This window comes from Struthio camelus, chromosome 7 (genome assembly GCF_040807025.1).
Source record: "Struthio camelus isolate bStrCam1 chromosome 7, bStrCam1.hap1, whole genome shotgun sequence".
NCBI classification, from domain to species: Eukaryota; Metazoa; Chordata; class Aves; order Struthioniformes; family Struthionidae; genus Struthio; species Struthio camelus.
Genome location: NC_090948.1, coordinates 33,898,009 through 33,911,285, shown reverse-complemented (window position 1 = coordinate 33,911,285; position 13,277 = coordinate 33,898,009). Strand labels below are relative to the sequence as shown.

The 13,277-nt window shown below is 44.2% G+C and overlaps 1 protein-coding gene across 6 annotated transcripts in view; it reads right to left on the bottom strand.

Annotated features, from left to right (window-relative positions):
- GRID1 (glutamate ionotropic receptor delta type subunit 1) overlaps positions 1–13,277 on the bottom strand; it is a 605,033-nt gene that overhangs the window by 524,215 nt on the left and 67,541 nt on the right. For 3 of the 6 annotated variants that reach the window (XM_068950713.1, XM_068950710.1, XM_068950714.1), the window contains exons 1-2: positions 12,827–13,249; positions 10,453–10,608 (exon numbers count right to left, since the gene is read on the bottom strand). In XM_068950713.1, the coding sequence (XP_068806814.1) occupies positions 10,453–10,608; positions 12,827–12,905 (235 nt within the window). In that variant the 5' untranslated portion in view covers positions 12,906–13,249. Of the gene's footprint in view, positions 1–10,452; positions 10,609–12,826; positions 13,256–13,277 lie in introns of those variants that run through there. The other 3 variants (XM_068950711.1, XM_068950715.1, XM_068950709.1) reach the window with 2 other exon arrangements.

The window sequence follows — 13,277 nt, the reverse complement described above, 5'->3', positions numbered from 1 at the left end:
TCCAGTGGCGTAAAAGCGAAGAGGATGCACCACAGTCGCAAGAAATGTAAACCGACCCTAACGCAAGTCAAGGCATTACATCTTTAGAAACCAGTTTCTGAACCAATTTTGCCACTGGCAGAGAAAGGAGAGAAGCAGCTGCCCGCTTTAAGAAGGCTGGCTCTAATCAAGCTTAACAACAGCACTTCTGCTTGCATGCACAGCTGACTTTGTGAGTACCTCTCCAGAGGTGAGGCAAGACCCCACTGCCTGCCGTAACATATTTAACGGGTATATAAATTGTGGCTCACGGAGGATACTGCTTGCCTAAAAGCCAATCCCTGCTACAAGACCTTCCTCCTAAATTGTTCCTCAAGGGTTACCACAGTCCATCAGCTTCCCTACAATTTGGTTAAAAAACGGAAAAAGGAGAAAGGAAAGCTAAGTAGTGCTGAAACGTGAAATTACTTTTCATGTGGACTACACAACACTGTAATATAGATACGGGCATTCTCATTTCAAGCTGCCATGGACAAGCAACTTTCTACGAGCAGAGGTTCAGTCAGACTCTCCTTCTGCTAGACCATATCTTTCCCTGTCCTGTGAGCACACTTTGGAAATGCCCTTTTCTTCCCTCACCAAGGAAAATTCCTGCCCCGGGCTGATTACTTGCTAACAGTGTGGCACCCCTGCCAAACTCCAGCCTCTTTATAAACCCAGGCAAGCATCTCACTCAGACCAGAGGAAGATTAAGCTTTTTTCTGCTCCTGCTTGGGCCACTAAATGCTACTTACATTGACACCACTGTTACTTCCACAGTAATCAAATTACTTCAGATAGGCAAAAACAAGTTGAAAGAACAGAAATGTAAGCTTTATGTAAATATAATCTTAAAATAGAAACGAAGATGTTCCCTTTTTTCTGCACACTTCAACATCCTAACCCTCTGTGTGTCACCCATTGTGGGCGCTGTATCCCAATTTCCTTTTCTCCAAGCCTCTCAGATAACTGTTCTCATCCCAGAAATGCCCTCGAGTAGGACAGAAAATACACCAAACACTGGCTCTTTAGATTAAAAAGGAATACAAGCTAATATTCCACACAAAACAATCATCAGTTTCTAACAAAGTTTACCTTGGAGTTTTAAACAGTTCATTAAAAAAATGGCAAAATTACGTTGAGGGGTAACATATACAAAAAAAATTAAAAAGACACTGAGTAAGTTCTGTCTCCCACAAACCAACCCGCTTTTCCCCTACCCCAAGTTTTTCCTTTATTCAGGAGCAGAAAGGTTAAGAAAAGAAAGGGTAATGGAAACACTGCTCTAGATCATCACACAGTTGCTACAGTAGAAGTATTATCAAGCAGAAAATAATCACTACTTCCTAAACATTGAGTAATGGTATGGAGCAGAGTCACTCACCTGCTGACAAAATGCAATTCTCATTAACTTTACAAACATTTGCCTGTATGGAAAATCCTTTTAGTCACTTTCTAAACAAGAACAAGCTAGATTGTCAACGAGATTCTGAGGATACAGAAAGTAGTCCATCAGTGATGCTCCTGTTTAAAATCTCAGACTCAGATAAGTAAGATAAAAAGTAGAGGATTAAATGGCTTGGCTAAGAAACAGGATACATAATGAGAGCTGGGACCCATCGGGAGTCTTTTGGTTTGAATATCTGTTGCATGTTTTGAGAAAGGAAGTCATGTCTTGGATAATACTCTGTTGAATATAGGGGGAAAATTGTTTTCTTACTGTCCTTTTTCTCCCCCTGTGAAAGGTTGCTAAGGAAATGCTTCTCAGTAAGGTCAAGCAGTGTAAGCCCTGCTGTGCGCTTTAATGCAGCCAAACATCACTTGAACTTAATGCCTCTTGGTTCTTTTTACCTTCAAGTGCAGACTTTTAGCACTTTCCAATATTAATTCTTACTGCATAACTGCATATCTAATATAACAGGCGAAGGGAAAAAATGGACAGGCATCCAGATGCCACAGTGAAGTCTAAAGAAAGCAACTTCACAGCAGCAGAGCTTGTACCGGGAGAGTGGTCCTGGTAAGTCAAACCTTTCTGGCTACAAGAACTACTCCAAACCCACAAACCCAAACGTAGTTTCAAGCACAGCAATGAGGTCTCCAAATTAATAAAAACAAGTCATTAGGAACTACATAAAAGAAACCCTTTCAATGTATTTCTCATTTTAGATATTTATTGCCTTAAATTTATGTAAATGAAAGAAATCCTGGCATATTAGCATATCATTATTATCTGCCTTTGAAATGATAACACATCTACATATGATATGAAACGGGGTTTTCAAAACGTTGCGTGCTATTTAATGGTCTCACTTTGATTTTCTAATGGATAAGAATACTAACAACCAAAGGGACACACTAAGGATCAGCATTAGTTGGCCCATTCCTCAGCACAGTGAAACAGAAAGGATTTGCAGAATGGCACCTACATGTTACTTCAGAGCTGACACACTTTTGTGTAGGGCAGCCTGCATGTCTTGCATGTGCCTTTTGCATAGAGTGCCTCATTCTTTGGCTTGAAACCTAACCTTTTTCAACAGGTTCTAAATGGAGAGAACCGCACAGCATTTCCGCATGTAAGAAAAGTCGATGCATGTTCCAGTACGTCAAAAAAACTGCCAAAATGCAAAACTGAACACGTGAGCTATTTTTCAAGTCATGCAATATCAGGTACTCCAATATCGAAAAGGAAAAAGTTCGTGCCCCAAAGGCAACAGTAGCAGTGTTGGCCATTTCTATTCTAGCAGGGCACTTTCAGATCAAAAAAAGATCTCTGCTAAAACCGATAATAATTATAAGACTTACATAGCAGTATAATTCCAATCATGCACTCTAACTGAAATGTTTCTGAGGGGTAAACTTTAAAAAAAAAAAAAAAAACCTCTAAGCACCAAATAACAAGAGATGAACAAAGACACAGCAGGAATTCCCCTCAGAGGGAAATTATTACAAATAAAAGTATGAAAAACATGTTGATCTTTACCTAGAAAACAAATAAAAGTTTGACTATGGCTTCCCTGAAATGGCAAAAAGTTCAATCTCAAGTAACTATTTTAGCCAGTCTTACTGTACACCATAGCACTCAGGTGCTATTGTAGTTGTTCAGTTATGCTTTGCTTTTCTTCCAGTAAAAACTACAGTAAGCCATGAACAATTTTAATAAACATTATAACCTCCCTGTTCAAAAAACGTGTATAGTTTTAACTCCTTTCACTGTATAGCTCAATCATAGCATGATAAATCACATCAAAATATTAAATTCACCTCATTCTGCAAGTATTAAGATGTAATTCAAAATGCAGTACTTGGGATAGTCAATCCCCTAACTATCTGTAAGGCTCTGAACGCAGAAAGGCTCAAGGCTGCTGGACACATTACAGTAAGTCTAGTAATTAAATTATTTGCATGGGTATATGTGCATGCATGTATATATGCATGCATATAGATTATGCTTCACAACTTAGGATCACTTTCTTTATCCATTATTTTGACAAGATCAGGCTGAGACAGCCTTGTACACTCATTTCACATTTACAGCTCCTCCTCCACAGTCATGACTGAAAAGCTGCTACAGACAAAGTGCTCAGGACAGTGAGTAAAAAAAATAATTTCTTCAGGAAAAAATAAAATATAAAAGAGAAAAAGAAGGAAAATCTTTAACCTCAAAACACATTCATTAATATTTTTATAAACATTGCTTATTTATGGACTTTTGGGACAATTTCTAGCATGCTAGTTAATGTTGTAGCATATTTTGTACAATGAATCCTAAAATAGGAAACCCAACTACAGCTCCTTGATAAATGAGCAGGATCAGCAGCAGGATCAGTGGGAGGAACCATTAGGTACTGTAAAAGAATTGCAGTCTTAACCTGCAGCTGCTCTTGTGTACGAGATGCTTGGTACAGATGGGTGGCCCATACCCAGTGTGGAAATAAAGGTATTAGCAAGCTTGGGCATTAGAAGAGCGAAAAATGAGCTTAGCCAGTTTTGCAGATAGAGCTATTGAAAAATCTTCCAGACAGTACTAAAACCTTTCTACTGCAAAGCATGAAACCACGTAGGGATCTCCCATCGCTGCAGAGCAAGTGAGGGCTGGGACACTTTCTGGGAAAGGCTGAGCATGTAGCGTCCCCCCCACCAGTCACCAACCTCTGCCAAAATGGGGCAGGACTCTGCTCCAAATGGCCTCATCCACACCGTCACCATTTCCAGAAAAAAAAAAAAAAAGAAAAAAAAAACACCACCCCTTTTTACTTCGAGGTGCTAAGCTGTGAGCCCTCGGCACCTCTTCCTTTTCCTGGCCCCTCACTGCCTGCCATGCACCTATGCACTGCACTGTCCGGTGCTCACTCCCCAGGCAGCCTAGCCTGCGCTGAGATGATGGGAACCTCTCCAAAACCAGAGAGCACGGCAAGAGAGGGGAACAAAATTAATCCTGGTACATCCTGGAAATGAAACAAACGATAGCAGGGATGTATTTTAGAGGGACTGCCTCCCAAAACTACAGAGTATTTTTCACCTGTAACTAAACTCTGAACACAGTTGAGTAACTTGTGCCTACAAAATAACAAATTACAAAACAAACATGTATTTTGGATGTTTGCCCACAGTTTGTAGCTTGCATTCATCCGCAGCAGCAAATGGACTCCTTTATGGAATATCGACTTATTTCTCTCCTACTGAAGATATCTGCAGGTCCCTGCTTTTAGCATAACAAAAAAATTCAAGAATCAGAAGAGATGAACATTGTAATTTGCTGTTTTCTTTAGCTCTGTGAAACAATATGGCTTATAATACACTGGGTCATGCAACTAGAGAGTGTAAAAACACAAGCACAATGAGATGACAGTGTCACAGATGTCTTCACTGTGGCAGTCCTTAACAAGTCTTGGTCTCAGAGGGCACAAGGAGGTAAAACAGTTAAGTGCATTCACCCCACTGAGCAACAGCTTTTAACTGCAGCAGACTAGTAGGAAAAATGTGTGGTTACGCAGCAAGGCCTCTCTGACCACGGGAGGGATCCCCCACATACACTCTTTCTAGTTGGTTTTTAAGAAGCGTTGAAAGCTCAGATGAAAACTAGAAATAATGTATGTAACAATATGTTCTTTCTGGAGAGCTCTGAGTTCAGCTGTCAAAAAGTTCCAAGCAAGATACTGTATCCTTGTGAAACCACTGTGAAATCTGTGTTCAAGCAAGCTGCAGAACAGCAGATAAAGGGAAAGTTATGTGACAATGAAAGATGCAAGATAAACCATTGGAGACAAATTAATTGAGGCTATATTGATATAAACCAATACTCTGCAATTCTAGCTGGCAAGAGATGTTATCTTGTTCTATGTTTTCTGTTAAAAATCTAGGTACAGACTATGATACTATTCCCAGCTAAGCAACAACTTCCCCAATCCAATGTAGTCAAATCAATAAAACGGCATTTTTAAAAAACTAATAAAACATCTATGCAACGTTTTATGGATTTTTAATCACATGGTCTGTCTGTATTTGTATGTTTTCTCTTCCCTTCTATTATTCCATTCTTGTATTAAAACATCCTGACTCTAAACAACCACCTTCACTTCCGGGGCATATGAAACTAAAGCTAGCAAAACAAAACGCCTTACTCCGCATTTACATAAACACCTCTTTGACATAACTTTATAACGTACTGGATCCAGGCTTATACAATAGCAAAGGGAGTGTTATCACCATGTTTGAGGGTATCTTTTCACAGTTGTTGGTAAGTCTTCCTCCTCTACGTTTAACAGCCATTCAAGTTTAAATTCTCCTGACAGAGAAAAGAGCCCTATACCCTGAAGTCTATATCCGGCTAAAATCAGAATGCAGCTTCTGACCCACCTGTGGGCTTCTAGTCAGGGATACTTGCACTACCTTGACATAGAGCCCTAGGTTGCAAAAAGAGCTATGTGCAGAAAAACCAATACACGTGTGCACGCACAAGCATGCAGTTTCTCAGGTCCTCCACAGCTCCCTACCACTGGACAATATGCATATGGCAACGTTATATACAATGTGCATATGCTCTACTTGGAACTTCGGCCAAGCAAATAAATTTAAGAATAACAATGGAGCTTGTGAGTCCTGTTCTCCAGTTCCGTATCTAGTCTCAGGCACCTACACGCTGATCGGCTTATACCTCCTCAAAAAATAAAACTGTTTGAAAGCAACACTGGCAGTAACTTGAAATGTATGTGCTGAGGAAAGATAGCTCAAGAGCTATCCCAAGTACATACCTTTCCCAAGTCCTGTATACGAGAAGTAAGGGAGCAGATTCACTCGACGGTATGCAACACAGACGTTCAAAAGATCGGCACCTCTGAGTTTCTTTGATACCACAGCAGCATACATAGGAGCGATTAAAATGCATTTATCGAACACCTTCTTGCTCTCGAATCACATTCTGATTTTCCGAATTTGCTCTCGTTTCCAGAGCTGACAGCGTTTTAAGGTCAACAAGCCTACAAGGCTGCTCAAAGTAAAAACAACTCTCTGGAACTCTGGAAAGTTCCAGAGATGTGTAAGCACCATTCACTGAGAAACAGGGTTTGAAAGTTTCGCCATTTCTGAACAGCTATCTCCTTTGGATCCCTTCTCCAAAGTGTACTCTGAAAGTTAAGCCTCAGCATTAGCTTCTCTATGTCCCAGTTTTGGCCATACGCATTCCACCTCCAAAAGCAAAATTTTAGAAATTTACACATTGGTTTTGTTTGTTTTTTTAGTTTAAATATACAGTCATATTTTCAAGCCAAGTTGGAAACGTGTTTGCCACTCATATGTCATACACAAAGTTACTTTTCAATGCCAATGGCAGGCTCAAAAATCCCAGTTTGAACTGAAAGCTTTAAAACATTTCTCATACCTTTGATGATCTTGAATCACAAAAAGGATTACCACTTTACCAGGTTAAATATACACCCCACATAAACAATCACTCATTATTTCACATCTCAATCACTTCACAGAAATTGAGCGTATCGCTCCTTTGGAAGGAAGGACAGGATTTAACATCATGTTTGTGACTTCAGCTGATTTTCTTAAAATCTTATAAAAGGAACAATGATTCCCCATATCTTCTCCCATTACAGTCAGTAAAAAAAACAATTTTTCCCCTCAAGTAATTGCCACATGCATAAAAGCAATATTCTACAAAATACAAAAGCTCATGATGACAAATAGATAACAAAGTCCTATTTTATGCATACATCAAGGCCTATTTATTCTTTACTGTTACATCCCTTGCTGCTGGAATTCCCTCCACCCACTTGCTGCACTTGTAAACTTTACTTGTTGTAAAATTTGAGTCTGAGAGGGCCAAGACAATCTTTTTACTTATCAGCACAACAGATCTTCTTTCTGCAATGCACAGTAAAATAAAAGACAAAGAGAAAACACTCAGAATTGTATTTGTTAATTACTATTCTCTGGCATGCTACAAAACATGAGTATCCACCAAATCTTTGAAAAAGGACCTTTGAATTTCATTTACTATTTCCATCACCAGAACCTGTCACCACAAAGACCTTTTCTCTCTAAAGCAAGTCCCTAAAGCTTTTTCAACATGTAAGGACACTTCTTTGCACCTTCCTGCGTTGAAAACTACTCCATTGTGAAAGGCAAGGTATTTTCTTTCAGGCCATTAGTTCTGCAATTACATTGGTCCTACTGAAAAAACCCTACAGTTACTACTTTTCCATGCCTCCTACCCATGGAGCAGTTCTACGACTGCACCATAAATATCAGGCCAAACACATGTTAAGAACTACCACCATCAGTAATTTACATCTTGTTACTCTGTAATACACCTTGTTACACAGAGTGATGACTTTGCATGATCTTACCAGCAATGTATCATTGAAATGAAGGTCCATGCTTGAGGGATTCACTTCAAAAGAACTTAAGGGACAATTTACAATGTCAACTCATAAAACTGTGCAAAAGACACTTCAAATAAAAACAATATTTGCGATTTGTTTGATTGCTTGAGCTATTCTGGCAGTGGTATCACAATGGTCTATTTTTATTCCAAATTGGTTTTTACTATAAAAAGTTCAATCACTACGAAACTAATGCTTGCAACACTGATTTCCATGGCACTGCTTAGAGACACACCGCAGAAGAATAATGTGCATGTCAGGGCGTTTTATGTAGCAGCAGCAACATTCTGTGAGCAGTCTGGGCAGCGGATTTGCTCCAGGTTATTTTGACTACTATACGCAATACTCTCCTGAAATGAGCAGGGCATCTGCACAGTGGAATTCAATGAGATTCTGAATAGTCAGAATGACACCAAGTAACACCGGGCAGAAAGAGCCTGCACAGTAAGAACAGCCATCTACTTGTGCATCCCATGTATCATTCTGTCAGTATGTTGTATAACAGTTTCAAAAAAAGGAAATTAAATCTTAAATAAAAACGGCCTGACCTGAACCAACAAAGCAAGCAGGAAATTGAATAAAGGCTGACACTCTTCTTAGCTCTGCTAATGTGGCAAGGTTTTGACTCATAGATAGGATCGTTTTGCAGTCTTCCCAAAAGAAGACTCTTTGATATACCTTAATGAAGTAGTGCTAGAGAACAATTTCTCTTTGGAATTGTGAACATTCATCAATCGCTTCCTTAATTCTCCAGCACGCGATCAGATCCTCAAAGGACAATGCTAAATGAACACATAAGCGCTGAAGTAGCGTCTTGGAAGGGGTACCAGGCAACGCCTTCATTTACGTGTATTCAAGTAGCACCCATGTTCTGTAATGAGTAGATAAAAATTTTACCAGAATCCTTCCCATGGTTTCACCATGATTTTCAAAAGAGAATTTTTATTTTGAAAGTAGTCTTTCTTAAATGCAATACTAACCTTCAAGATTAGCAAACAAAACAAAAAAATAAACAAAATCCTACTACATCAAGAAGAATCTTCCAGCTGGTCATGCTTTTCTGCTCTCAACAAAACTGAGCAAAGGGACCCTGTCCACAAGATTGTCAGCTCAGATCCCAGTGCTTTCAGAACAGTTTTATAAAGTTTTACTTCTGAGTTTTACACTGTTGAAAGCAATTGTTCAGCCAGCCAACTCCTGTCACTTCCATGAATATGAATAAGCTTCAATATAGGACACTGAGTTTTTGCAACTGCAAGAAGCTCTGATTGTTCAGAGTTAATCTTTGCCAATAAACCAACCCTGCCATTATTTAGAGATTTTTATTTTTCTCCAGTGTCTGACTGGGTGGGGAGAGATTTGTTTTAAAGTCTCCTTCTTTCCATTTTCATAAAGCTTAATTTTTTTTCATACTCTCCTTCCCTTGCTAAGCTTTCAGAGCAGTAGGAGGAATCACATTACTAATGGGATCAGGACCTTGAAAAGGTATATTTTGCCGTTTCTCCTGAATGTGCATGGTGCTAACTTGTACCTATGCTGAGGCAAAAAGGCAGCAGAAGAAATTGTTTGGAGTTCATGAAAATTAACATTTGGTGTAATTTTGTAACCAGAATTTGCATGTACACAAGTTACACATAAATACATATGGATTAATGCAAATTATCATACAGGGAAAGATTCACTCTGTACTCTGTAAAACTAAGGGGAAGGCTGATGATGAATCATTTTTAAAATATTCTCGTCTGGGTATATAAATAGCTCTCTGTTTCTAGAATAATTACTACTGAAAAACACAGCTTCTGAAATAACATAGGCCATAATTAAGCTAGGCTTCATTAAATCACAAATAATATCTTTTTAGAGACTTATTTGTAAAGGCGAGCTGATTAATTTAAATGTTTCCCTTTGCAAAAAAAAAGAAAAAACACTAATTGAAATGATTTACCTACACAGCTACTTGTCAGATCCTGTACGCTCTGGGAAGGTTTTCAGCCAGTGACTTGGCTATCTCACTCCCACCCCAGTTCCGCAGCAGTGGGAGCAGAGGTTTTCAGGTGGCCACCCACTGCTCCCCAATCCCGCAGGGGCAGAAGCACAGCACAGCCACAGGAGCCAGCTGGGTCCCCTTGCAAGTGTGGCCTCTGTCCTGGCACCTGGGAGGCATGGGGGGGATGCCCGGGAGGGACCCCCGGCTCCCAGCTCGGAGACCTGCCCGCTCCCATGGCCACCCCCAGCCTGCGCTGCCCCCACGGGGCACCCTCCTCTCCTTGCCGGCGGCACGGTGCAGCACAGCACAGCACAGCACAGCACAGCCGCCGCATCGCAACGTCCCTCCCCTTTCCTTGTAAGACAGCGCCAACCCTCGACCAAAAGAAAGTTTCCAGCCGAGCGCCAGGACAGGTCTGGGCTGCACACTTCCTACCCCAGAAGCGGGCCAGGTGGGAGCCAACCTTACTTTAACCACGCGTGCACCGCTTCCCCAGAATGGCCATGGGGCAAAGCCTGTCCTGAGGGTTGCGGGCTGCCACCCGGGCGCACTCACCTTCCTGCACCGCATGGAAAGGGTTGTTGGCCTCTATGAGCTTGATGGAGTAAGTGATTTTCTCACTCTGGAGGATGTCGTCATTGAGGTTCAGATCCGACACTGCCTGCTTGAACACCTCATCGTCCTTGGCAGCATTGCCTTCAAAAATGGCACCTGCGGGAGGAAGGCGGCAGAGGGTGATGCGGGCTCTGCCCCATCTCGCTCCCAATTCGGGCCCCTAGCATTGCCCACGTCCCCTGGGCCGCATCGCATCACACCGCACCAGGGGCCTAGCTCAGCGGTGCCACACGGGGGAGCCCTCAGAAGGACCAGACACCTGTGGGACAAGGCCCCCACGTTTGCTGCGCCCCCCATCCCCCCCCAGCACAGACAAGGGGAAGCGCTGCCTCCTCCTGATGACTTCCCCTTCACCAACTCGAGGACCGACTGGTCCCAGGGAAGGGGGCGTCACTCACTAAGTTACAGGAAAGGCAGCAGCTTTAGGTAATTTGACCAACTTTTTGCTCGCTGCTTCGCTGCTGCCTGGTTTGCTGCCCTATGGGCGTTTTCTTCTGAGGCTTACAGACACAAAAACGTGAAGCTGGGCTTCACATCCAGCAACCTGAAAGCTCTCATTTCACTGTCTTGTTTACGCAGTTAGCATGAAAACAGCTGGCGATGTGCGTTATGTAATATCCCCTGCCTATGGAGCATACGTGTGCACACATTAGACTTACTACCCTGCTCTGTGGAGCGATGGAGATCTTTAATGCTGAAAAGAGAACAAGCAAAAAACATTATCCCTCAGCCTGGAAAAGTGCTGCTGATTCACACTGTGCATACCCTGTGTCTGAAGCCTCAGTATGCTGCCTGCGTGAAACTACAGCTTTGCACATAGCCTCTTTTTCTGCCACCCACCGGACCGTTGCCCCTGTGAGGAGTCAGGGAACATCACCCGGACTGAAGTTTGTGCGGGGAGAAGCCCACAACATCGTCCTTCCCGAGGAGAAGCACAGGCGAGAGGCAGAGTTGTGGAGGCCCCGACGCCCCTGGCTCAGGCATTTCCCATAGGGGCCACTTGCCTCCCATCAGAGTGAGCTGGCCCCGGAGAGAGGCAGGGCCACAGGGGGCTGCCCAGCCCCGGGGAGCGCCCCAGGGCTGGGCCCCTGCCGCGGCCAGGGCTGAACCCGTCTTCTTAATGGCTCCGCAATGCTGTCTGCCTTGGCTCCATCCCCAGACTCCGGGGGCGAGCGACACCGGGAGCCTCCTCCGCCAGCCCCGCAGCTGCTGCTTGCTGCGGCCGCCTCTGCCCCTGCCCTGTCCCTGCCGGGCTGCTCCCGCCTGCCGGGAAACTTGGGACAGGGCCAGCCCCTGCTCTCCCCTTCCCTGCCTCAGGTCGACACAGGACCTTCCGCCCATCTCCGTGGGCCTCGCCTTGCCAGCGTCGCTCCCTCCCTGGCCCGCTGCTCTTTTTATTCTTCCGCTCTCCCCAAAAAGCTGTTGGGAATTATTGCTTTTCATTTCCTGGCCATGCTCCCATCTACTCCTCTATCGTCCTCCACAAGTGATTCTCTCCTACCCCAAACATCCTCATTTTCGTTCCTGCTGGTACCTTTCAACACCAGCCAAAAGGTGACTGCAGAGCCTTGCTTTTGGCTGCCAGGCTTCCCGTGGACATTACTATGCCTTGCTCCCAGAAGCCATAAAAGTTCATATTTGTCTATCCTTTGCCTCTTATTCATCGCTCTCTTCTTCCCACTGCTGATCCAGCCTTCTTGCTACCCAGGGGTTTTAATGAGATCTTATTGAAACCACAACAGTTACACACACACACGCTGCAAATCTCGCCTCTCCGACCCTTTCCCAGCCAACTTCTCCCTCTGCATTCCGGCTCGGCTGACACCTGCTCTGACAGGAGAAGGAAACCAAGGAATCATCTCCCCAAAAGTTTCTCCTATGAGCACATTCAGATCATGCCTCTCTCCTGTCCGGGTTTTTGGGCGGATTTCTTTTTTCGGTGGTGAGGAGGCCGGGGCGGGGGGGGGGGGGGGGAAGAATCTTCCATGCAAACAGGTCCAAGCACAGGCTCCCCAGCCACACAGCAGACCGCAGCGGCAGCCCCGGCGGGTCCCCCGCCCCATGTCCGCTGCCCGGCTCAGCCCTGGCGTGCGACCCCCGCCCCGCAGCCGGGCCCAGCCTGATGCAGAACCTTCGTTTCGTCCCTAACTTTACTATCAGGGGAATTCAGCTGCCTTTTTCCTTCCCTCTTCCCGTCTCTCCGCAGAGTTCGGCTCACTCGCTGCCTATGACATTACTGTGGTTAACCGAGACGATCCCTCCATTTATTTATTTATCTACCGCCTCTGTCTTCCCCCTCCGCTCCCTCTCTTACCAATGTGGATGATGGAGTCCGCCCGCACTGAAACGCACTGAAATATCCAAGGGAAAAGCCAGAGCATCAACACTTCCATTTCCAGCCTCTCGCACAGCACATCAGCCCGGGTTTGGTGGAGAGGCGGATGGGGGAAAAGAAGAAAAAAAAGAGCAGGGGGAGGTGGAGCAAAGCGGCGGGGGGAAAAGGCAGCCAGAGACACCCCCTCCCTTTAAAAAAAATCCTCAAACCTGCCAACACCCCACAATTTTTCCAAGATTGAGCAAAAGGGGTGAGGAAGAGAGAGAAAAAAAGAGCCGGGGCTAAAAATACATGGAGGTAGATCCCGGGTTGGCGGGCGGGCGGCGGAGCCCCCAACGCTCTGTGTGTGCCGGGGCGCCGGCAGACCGCGAACTGCGGAGCGGCCCCCCCCCGCCCGCCACCGCCGCCGCCGCCCGCCCCCCCGCGCCAC